Source organism: Hippocampus zosterae, chromosome 9 (assembly GCF_025434085.1).
Source record: "Hippocampus zosterae strain Florida chromosome 9, ASM2543408v3, whole genome shotgun sequence".
Classification (NCBI taxonomy): domain Eukaryota; kingdom Metazoa; phylum Chordata; class Actinopteri; order Syngnathiformes; family Syngnathidae; genus Hippocampus; species Hippocampus zosterae.
Window position 1 is genome coordinate 21,557,224 of NC_067459.1, and position 10,843 is coordinate 21,568,066.

Below are 10,843 nucleotides of genomic sequence, written 5' to 3' on the forward strand. Positions count from 1 at the left end.
CAAGATCAGGGTGGTTGTGGGTGGTTATAATGCCTGCCTATTTTACAAATACGGATCTATGTGAGGCTGCAAGTGTGCCACATTTGTCTCCATTGTACACTGAGTAGATCATTTTTATTTTAATGTCTTCTACTTTCTCCCTTTCATCATTTTCATAATTTCGCTGCCGTAAATTAGGAATTTCTAGATTGTGAGAGAAAGTTTTTCTAATCTGATCTCATCTTATCTTAATTTTACCCCACAAATACCAAGTTTCACAGACGCAGTAAACACAATAGACACATTTTTCCACACTTTGACCTTTCGCACGGTATATTTAATCACCGCAGCCGCGCTGGATAAAAGCTTCCAGGAAGTGGCCTGCGTGGTGCACTTTTATTTTCCGCTCGCTCATGTTCGAGACACGCAGCCAGTGGGCGAGGCAGTCGGGTTAACATAATTGTTTGTCAATCCACAAAATCATCAGGCCGTCTACAAAATAATAAAGACATCTGTAAATAGTGGGTGCGCGCTGTTTGCGTGTGACATACCATCCTGTTGGAAACTTTCACCTGGAACATTTTCAGCCCGCACAAGTCCCCTGGCAGAGTCACAATAGCGAGTCCATAAAAAGCAAATGGCTATTAGAGGATCCAGCGGTAGCAAATATGTCCCTGGCAGAATATTCATGTGGCTCTCTCCAGGTTCCAGCAAATGCATTTCGGTCCTACATAGTCGAGTCGTGTATTTACTTTGAGCTGGATAAGAGGCGGAGAGGCGATAATCACTGATTGAAATGTAAATGTGAGGAAGCTAGCTGAAGTATTAGCGGCGGTGAGCACTCAGAGTGGAGCTATGAATTACAATCCGACGCCCAAATTTTTCTCATCGGCCATTATGTAAATGGCCCTATAAGTGACCGGTTGTATTTGGAACAAAAATCAATGCGGGAGGTGATAAGTGAGAGTGGCTGACAGAGTGGTTGTAGATGTTTGAAATTCAGGGATGCTAATTTGATCATGCAAAGTGTATTCATTACATCGTGGTCCCCGCATGCTAATAGAGGAAAGTTCATATTGACCATAGTTTAGCGGGATGTCAGCAATCTGAGATTTTTTTTATTTATGTTTTTATAGAAACGAGAACCTACATGAAAATAGAAGCCTTGTGTACGTACCGCTCGAATGAAATCTATCCCTGCTGTCCGAATGAAAAAGGCATTTCTACACAGTGACCGCAGATTTATTGTTTGGCACCACGTTTCGCATTGGACAAGATGCTTCTCGGACACATTGTTTATTTTTTTTTTCCACCTCGACATATTTTTCACCATTTTATTCTCATTTATGTTTGATTTTGTGCCATCAGACCGAGAAAAAAAAAGTCATAGTTGTGACTGGAACAACCGTCGGGACACTTGACTTTCGGAGCTGCTAATTTATTATCCGCTGCTCACAAAATGTGAGGACTATTTGGCTTTCTTCGGGTGAAATTTATGGAAAATGTCAAAAGTTCCCAACTCGGTCTGAGAAGGTGATGTTTGAAGCATCTCAATGGTGCCGTTGATCCATTGTTAAGTGTCGTCTTGGACTCGGGATGCCAAAATATGAACAGCATGATGTTTAAACCCCAGCTCTTATTTGAACCAGGACATTTGTTGGTCGATTCAAGGATCAAACACCTGTTGTGAGTTTTGCCGTTAAGCTCATCGTTAGAAGAACAGCACCTCGTGCAAAAAGTACTGAAACATTCAACAGTTGGACATGCGCATTCAAAAGCGCAGAGAAGGTCACGTCAAGTTCACCTGTTGGAATGCATTGCGGGCTCGTCCTGAAATTTCACCCGTAAGCCAAATATCCCGAACCTTTTTTGGTGAGTGCTGTATGTTTTTTTCTAAATGTCGTCTCATTCAATAACACACAAGTCTTGAAGTTGAATTTTATTTTACGCTTGGTTACAAAGTAACTCCACAGGAGATAGGAATATATATTGAATTACATTTTGGAAGTCATTTCACTTTTACTGACCCCCCCCCCCCCCCAACACAATTATGCGCAAATGAATTTCAGGCTTCTGTTAGGAGATTAGGAAAGGCACATGTGCGCGCGCACACACACACACGTGCATGCACAGTGTTCCTCTGCAAATGCTTTTTTTCCAACATGAGGCTTTCCTCACTTTGTTTTGTGGACTGAACGTGGCGTTTCTGTGAAAGTTCTGGAAAGATTCTAATGCCGACCTGAAATAACATCCAAGTGGACTCCTGGTTGACACTTTTATCGTTACTTTTTCCCTCCCCTGTTTAGAAAGGCAGCGGCCTTGACAAAAGAAGTGCGCGGGCATGGGGAGGGGGGCGGGGTGGGGGCGGTTATGGCAGGGCTAATCGGTCCGGACTAGACCAGCGTGTACCCAGCCCAGTTCTCCGTGTGTAAACAATAGGGGTGTGGATTAGTTTGGAAACAATGTGTTTATTTAAAAAGGCCACTTCCTGTATGCACTCAGCAAGTCTGCCATTAATTTTATTGGCGACAGCTCCGGTTTTGACAAATCATTGTTTAGAACGGGGGGGGTTTGTAAACACATACCAAGCAAAATGGGACAATTTGGGCTCAGTTCCTTTTTTTTATTTTTATTTTTTTTATTTTTTATTTTTTATTTTTATTTTAAATCGCTGGCCAGTGTCTTCGATTGAGAACGAGGACAACAAATGTTAGTGTTGTTGTTGTTGTCGGAAGCGCTCAGATCAAAGCTTTCTGCCGCGTGCTCACAACTCCGCTTTGCATTTAAAACGGAACAAAATTCATTTTGTGCTTAGTAGAAAGCGCCATCAGCAGTCTGCACGCTGTGCCTCGAGGGCCAGACTTTGACTGCGCGTAGCCGCCAACCATGCCCGATCTCCACGATCGCCCAAAGCCACTTCCTGTTCAAAAAGTAAAAGATTTGCACTTTTTCTTCAGGGAGAAACAAACGCATTCAATCTAATCTCAATTACCCCGCCGAGGACCGCCGATCTCACTCTTGGTCTTGATCTCCCAAACGCAGAATCCAGCCACCGATCTGGTGTCGGCTCTGAAAAAGTCTTCCCCGCTGGAAACAAACAAAAAGTTTTCACCGGTCGCCGAGCCAAACCCGTTTTATCATAAAAACAAATAATAGTTGCCTTTTTTTTTCCACTGCCGGTCCCAAGCCTAGAGAATTGAAGGCCAACGGTGAGTGACACAAATATGTGACCAAAAAAAAAAATAAATGAGATGAAACTAAATCAACATGTTCATGAGGGGCGGGGGCAATGTGGGAAGAGGAGGTTCCCAACGTTAACCAAGGTGGTTCAGTCGGCGAGAGTCACAAATGCAAAACTCACTTGTATTCTTTGGCGTTCGACTCAGCATGACTTAGATTTGTTCTTGATTTTACTGCTTGGTGCTTTCTACCGACTTTATTATCGATTCGTCTTACTGTTTATTGTGTATGTTAAATCGCTCCATGTACAGCACTTTGTATGCAGCGATGGCTGTTTGAAAGTGCTCCACAAATACTCTTGACTTGACTTGACTTGACTTGACTTGACCTGATCTCGAAAACTGTATGTCTGACCTGATGGTGGCGCTACAGAAAAAGTCATTTCATCCCCCAAACCACTTGTAATTCATCCTCTTGTGGCAATATTTTTTTTGTTTTGTTTTTTGGCCTGAAAACCTTTTAACGACATTCATTCATTCATTCATCTTCCGTACCGCTTGATCCTCACTAGGGTCGCGGGGGGTGCTGGAGCCCATCCCAGCCGTCTCCGGGCAGTAGGCGGGGGACACCCTGAATCGGTTGCCAGCCAATCGCAGGGCACACAGAAACGAACAACCATTCGCACTCACACTCACACCTAGGGACAATTTAGAGTGTCCAATCAGCCTGCCATGCATGTTTTTTTGGAATGTGGGAGGAAACCGGAGCACCCGGAGAAAACCCACGCAGGCCCGGGGAGAACATGCAAACTCCACACAGGGAGGCCGGAGCTGGAATCGAACCCGGTACCTCTGCACTGTGAAGCCGACGTGCTAACCACTGGACTACCGTGCCGCCCTCTTTTAACGACATGTTCATTCTAATTTCTAAATCGGGCCTGATGTGCTGACGCTGGAGGACACTCATTGAGAAGTTTCACTCTCAAGCGGCAATTTTTGTTCTCAACAAATAACAAAAAGGCTCCTGCACCAAAACCGAGTCAACAAATTCCCATGCATCATTTTGCGGTGTAAAAAAAATCCCCCGGAGTGGGGGGCGTGGGGTGGGGGGTCACATTGACCCCAAAGGGTAAAAGGTACTCGTAAGATTTGAGGATGGTAGCAGGGTTGATAGTAACGCGATGCAACCTTGGCCCTTGCAGACGACGGGAGGCCAAAGAGTAACAGGTCGGCTCGGGGGAGGGCGCTTAAGCCCCCCCTCGTTAGGCATGTAAATCCCACCCTTTACAGGCAAGGCGCCCCAGTGGATCCCTGTCAATTTCCCGCAGCTGCGCCGGGGATGGATTTACATGAATACACTCCATCACCGGCGCTTAACCTCCCGTATTATACAGCGACTCACTTTTGGGAGGCTTAGGGAAACGACTTTGCTCGTATCTCGCGGTCTCGCCTGGCGTGGGGTAAAGAAAGGTGCGATTTACAAGCCGCGCCGCGTGGCATCTCTTGTACGCGAACCTTTCGGGTTTTGTCCCGCACAAGGAGGTTAGCGGGCTGTTTCGCGATAAGCCGGCGCAACCTATCAACCCCTGCCAGGAGATAGAGCTCCGTCTTTCTGTCGGGCTTTATCGTCAGCCGGAGTGAAACTAAACCGCCGCTCGGCGAGCGGCGAGGCAACCGTTTGCCCGGATTACAGGCGTCAACTTTAATTTCAAAGACCAGTGGCGTATCCGGGGAAGGTGCAGGCTTCGCTTGGCACCGATTGGCAGCGGTCCCCCCCCCCCCTGATAAGCACCCGCGGGTGCTGTTTGCATTCACCGCGGGGGGCCGGTTGATCTTCTCGCGGTTCGTTCGTTTCATCAAACGCGAAGCGACGTGTGTCGGGGCTGCGCGTCCGCTGCTAGCTGAGCGCGATGGCAAACGGGGAGCCCCCGAAAAGTTCACGCTTCTGGCTTTGCGTGAGGAAATCAAGGCATGGATGGCACTGAATTTCTATGAAAAGAAAACAGAGGTGAGGCAAATTGATGCTTCTTTCATCTTCGGCAGCTTCTCCTTTGTCACATCTCGGCTGGATGATCGCAATGCACTTGACTTTGGGGTCAGACGATCCTCCATGAGGCATCCCCAGTTGGTCCAGAATGCTGCCGCTCGCAGAGGTACTGAGGACTAAGCGGAGGCTTCGACTCGGCATGCGACTTGTTTTTTACTTGGACTGTCTTTGTGCTTTGTTATCGTCCTCGTTATCAATTATTGTTGTCGTCTGAATTATTTGGGCAGCGGTGCTTGTTTTAGAGTGCTCAAGAAAATCCGCTTGAGTTGAGTTGCAGCACTAAGACCGTTTTCAAACGACAAATTAGACCGCTGCAAAGACGGATTTTGTTTCATTCATTCATTCATTCATTCATTCATTCATTCATTTTCCGAGCCGCTTGATCCTCACTAGGGTCGCGGGGGTGCTGGAGCCCATCCCAGCCGTCTCCGGGCAGTCGGCGGGGGACACCCTGAATCGGTTGCCAGCCAATCGCAGGGCACACAGAGACGAACAACCATTCGCACTCACAGTCACACCTAGGGACAATTTAGAGTGTTCAATCAGCCTGCCTCGCATGTTTTGGGAATGTGGGAGGAAACCGGAGCACCCGGAGAAAACCCACGCAGGCCCGGGGAGAACATGCAAACTCCACACAGGGAGGCCGGAGCTGGAATCGAACCCGGTACCTCTGCACTGTGAAGCCGACGTGCTAACCACTGGACTACCGGGCCGCCCGGATTTTGTTTCAGAATGTCATTTTTGAGAACCGTTTTTTTATTCAGTATGTGTCACCAAAACCAAATGACTGAGCGGAACAATCATGCGCGTCATGTTCATCGTCAAGAACCTTTGTGCCAAATGTCTGACAAGGCCGCCCAAACATCCGTCCGGCTCCGTTGCTTTGTTGTTTTCATGCCAGCTTATGGAGCATCATGGCGACGTGAGGGCCCCTTCGTTTCAGTGGCCGTTATTATTTGGAAAACCATTCCAAAGGGGGGGGAGGGGAGTGTCACATGGGAACAAATATCATTTACGAACCACTAATGACTTGCAAACAGTCTTCTAGCCGCTGGTGTCGGATGACGCCTTCTCCCAGCGTGTTTTCTGCTCGCCTCTCGACGGGGACGAGCCGTGGGACGCCGCGCGCTTCACAATCAAACGGAATAAACAGCAAGCAACCCCCTCCCCACCACCACCTCCACCGGTAACAGCGGCTGTAACACGTTCATTAAAAAAAAAACAACAATAAAAAATAAAAATAAATACCCAAACCCATCATTACTGCGCCCTGATGGTTTTTTAGGTGTGCCTTTGCTGTAAGAATTCAAATGAGACACTAAAATATGTACATCTCGTCTGCCCGAGATGAATTCGGGCCGTCGTATTAATAATAAAGCGGGTTTTAATGTGATTACACTTTGCGTCGTCTGAGCGGATCACGCTGCTGGACGACTGTTAATGAGTCATCAATAAAACATCCTCACAATGTCGCAAAGACACTCGCGGAGGCTCTCATTGTGCACGGGCGGGTCCAATTCGTCATTTGCCCCCCCCACCCCCCCCACCCCCGACCCCCCCTCTCTCAGGAGGTTTAGAGCGGTAGCCTGATGCGGCCTGACAGTTGCTGCATCAAGCGCCCGCTTCATTCATGTTAATCATCGGGCAAGCTCCCATCGCCATGCAAAAAATCCTTCAAGCATTTTCCTCTCTCGTCAAAATGTTTTTTTTCCCGCATTGCAACTGGGCACTGTTTCTAACCTTTGACCTCACACACACACACACACACACGCACATACACGTCGTTAAACTAGCTAAAAATCTGCAAGGACGGATTGGACGATTGCATGAAACTCATGTTTGAGAACTGGGTGTAAAAGTTTTCTTCTTCAACTCAAGAATTATTACGTTATGTTTTTTTTTTTATTTCAATCTCAAGAGGGTCTGTAATGAGAAAGTGAACAGGGGGGCGCCAAGATCCTTTATTGCGATCCACACGGAATCAGTTAATGCAAATTGTAACTAGTTAAGCGCGGCCAAATAATATGATCCCGTCGTCGGCGGCCGATTGCGATTATATAATGTCGGCATGAGCAAATAATCCGATTTCCTCCGTGATACAATTACATGATTTGTTCGGGTTGTCTCATCCACCAATAAGAGCAAACATCATATTAGGATTCGTGGCGCTTTCCGCGTGATCTTATCAATATGTGGAAATAATTGTCTGCCCGAGCGATTAAATTACATTATTGTGTATCTTTTTTCACGCCTAATAAATAATGATGGATGGCTCTTATTTTCATCGGCACCTGCAACCATTTCGTCTTCTTCCCGCCAACAAGTTAACAAACGAGAAGATAAATAAAGAAATCAAGCGACGGAGGCGCGAAAACCTTGAGCGACGGATGCCCCGACCCCGCTTCGCGTTCTTCGCACGAAACTCTTCGCCGGCTCGTCACGACAAAGCGAGTGCAAACACCCGACGCCAGACAGCCACCCTGAAAGTCAACACGCAACTGTTTATCCGTGGATTTATCTGCCGGCACGCAACAAAAGCACAAACGCCGAGATGAAAAACAAGTGGCACAGCTGCCGACGGAGCCTCCGGGTGCTTGTCGTGCGTGCCGGCATGTTGTCAAGCGCGAGACGCAAAAAAGTCAATAGAAGCCCTGCGATATTCACATTCGCCAGCTCGTGGGAAGTGTTCCCGACGGCGTCGCACCGCCGTTTTTCGCTCAAGCCTCCACGTTGTGTCAAAACGACAAAGCGGTGGTTTGTCCCGATCCGTCAGTCCTCTTACTGCCGGAGTGGAACCCCCGTCTCTCACCCCGAGTCTGCTGGAACAGGATTCCCAGTCAACAGGAGAAGCCAAATGGGCACAAAAAAAAAATAAATAAATAAAATAAATAAAAATAAAAATATGAAAATTTAAAAAAATGATGGCGGCCCGGTAGTCCAGTGGTTAGCGCGTCGGCTTCACAGTGCAGAGGTACCGGGTTCGATTCCAGCTCCGGCCTCCCTGTGTGGAGTTTGCATGTTCTCCCCGGGCCTGCGTGGGTTTTCTCCGGGTACTCCGGTTTCCTCCCGCGTTCCAAAAACATGCATGGGAGGCTGATTGAACACACTTAATTTTCCCTAGTGTGAGTGTGTGTGATTCCAGCTCCGGCCTCCCTGTGTGGAGTTTGCATGTTCTCCCCGGGCCTGCGTGGGTTTTCTCCGGGTGCTCCGGTTTCTTCCCACATTCCAAAAACATGCATGGCAGGCTGATTGGACGCTCTAAATTGTCCCTAGGTTTGAGTGTGGGCGTGGATGGTTGTTCGTCTCTGTGTGCCCTGCGATTGGCTGGCAATCGATTCAGGGTGTCCCCCGCCTACTGCCCGAAGACAGCTGGGATAGGCTCCAGCACCCCCCGCGACCCTAGTGAGGATCAAGCGGTTCGGATGATGAATGAATGAATGAATATAAAAATTTTAAAAAAATGATTCATTCCGGTCAAAGACCCCATTCGACTTTTGGACACAAGTAAAATATCAGAAAGGGCAGATTCCGAAAAAGTACTTCATGACAATGGGGAAAAGTAAATCCAGTGTTCGGTTGCTATGCGCTTTGCTTATTCTGGCTTCACTCTATCGGCTTACACAAGGGAAAAAAAAAAAAAAAAAACGCCGGGCACCCCTCGCCTGCCGCTAACAGCGCCCAGAAAGTTCACCTGGCCGCACAAACGCTAGACTAAAGCGAAATCCACTCAATGCCACATCGGACGTCTTTTCCTTTGTCACCAGTCAATAGAGTCCGCCAAGTTCCTGTTGCATACGATGAAACAAGGCGAGCGCAACAACCCCCCCCCCCTACTCCCACCCCGGTTAATTGACATCGGAAAGAGAAATGCAGTTATAAGTTTATAACCTGGCAAGTCATGCCTCGTGCACAGCTAGCCAAACGGCCTTGTGGGAAAATTTACATTTTAATGAAATATTTGAATAAGCCCTCGATATTCACTCTAGCAGGTCTCCCCCCCGTACTAAAACCAACATTTCATGTTTGTGTTTTGAATGGCAGCGTCAGGGAAATTAGCATGCCAATCATATAGATTAGCGGGGGCATCGGTGTAAAAGCAGAAGCCGCTTCCTTCATCAAACTGCGCTTGCGGGTAAACACCGCGCAGGGACAGCCTGCGAAGATAGCTCGCTCCGTTGTTTCTTTTGCTTTTTTCGTCATGAAAAAATAGGATTCGATTCAGAAGGGAGGAAAAAAAAACTCAATGAAATGAAATCCAGACAATCAATAGATCCATCCATCCATTTTCCAATCCGCTTAATCCTCACAAGGGCGGGGGCAGGGGGGTGCCGGACCCTATCCCAGCCGTCGTCGGGCAGTAGGCGGGGGACACCCTGAACCGCTTGCCAGCCAATCGCAGGGCACACAGAAACAAACAACCATCCGCGCTCACACTCACCCCGAAGGACAAATGTCGGGCGTTCAGTCAGCCTTGCCCGCGCATGTTTTTGGAATGTGGGATGAAACCGGACTACCCGGAGAAAACCCACGCAGGCCCGGGGAGAACATGCAAACTCCACACAGGAAAGTCGGAGCTGGAATTGAACCCGGCACCTCTGCACTGTCAGGCTGGACAAGCAATATCAACATCCATCTTAAACCAATCTAGTCGGCCAACTTGTGGAAAAGGGATTGTCTTTCCAAGGCGTCATGTGTCATCACATTCGAATCTGTCGCCTTCATGTTGCGGTGTTATGGTTGCAAGCAACAGCTGCCGACTGTTCACCCTCAGCTGGCGAGCGCAGAGACGATGAGGGTAATTATCCCCGTTTACACACACAAACAGAAACACTCACACACACACACACACACGCCTTCTCGGCTAACTGATGTGATAAGCACCTTTAGACTTTCATCTTCCTTTGGATCTCTTTTTTTAATTTTAATTGCCTGAACTCGCTTTGAGATCTGCCCGCGCCTTCGAATCCTTGGCCGGCCCGTGAATTACTGAGTGTTGTCTCCGGTCCCGGCCTCGCGGTTGTGTGTGCGTGTGCGCGCGCGCGCAGGGGCGGGGGGGGCAACGATGCGTGCCTTTTGAACAGCAGGTGGTAATTGAAAGAAAACAAGGGCTGATTAGCGAAGCGTCTGGCAACTCGTGATCCAAACGGCGAGCCGCAGAGGAGCCCAAACACGGGAGCTCCGGAATAAAGTACTCATCATCTAATTAACGCGACGCATTTTAATTACAGAGTAAACCAAGCCGTGCACTGTGTCAATTTAACTGATGGGCTAAGTACCGCTTTACAATATCGGAGATGGACAAATAATTGGAATGTAATGACATGCGCGGCAGGGCCCCGCAGCCCGGCTTCATAAACACGTTTTTTTTTTTTTTTTACAACAAACCGTGAAAAGCAAACACTGCAGGGCTGCTTGTTGCCACGCCACAAAATCGGGACGCGGCCGTGACTGCTGCGGTCCGTGGAGGAGACGCTTCAAATTGTGCAAATCGGGGCAGGTGGACCTTTTCGTTGCTTGCATGACGTTGTCACATTCTAAGGAAACGGGAACAAAAAAAAGCATCTGATTTCAAAATAGATCTCATAGGAGGCTTTTAAAATAGGATTAGGGTTTCACAATTAGGTTAGGGTTTCTAAAT

The 10,843-nt window shown here is 48.0% G+C and overlaps 1 protein-coding gene across 1 annotated transcript in view; it reads left to right on the forward strand.

The window, feature by feature from the left end:
* The window catches only part of ctsa (cathepsin A), a 143,125-nt gene extending 132,599 nt beyond the window's left edge, over positions 1–10,526 (forward strand). Inside the window, exon 12 of the mRNA XM_052076101.1 lies at positions 10,476–10,526. Coding sequence (XP_051932061.1) covers positions 10,476–10,511 — 36 coding nt within the window. The 3' untranslated portion in view covers positions 10,512–10,526. The remainder of the gene's footprint in view (positions 1–10,475) is intronic.
* Positions 10,527–10,843: the final 317 nt, after the last annotated feature.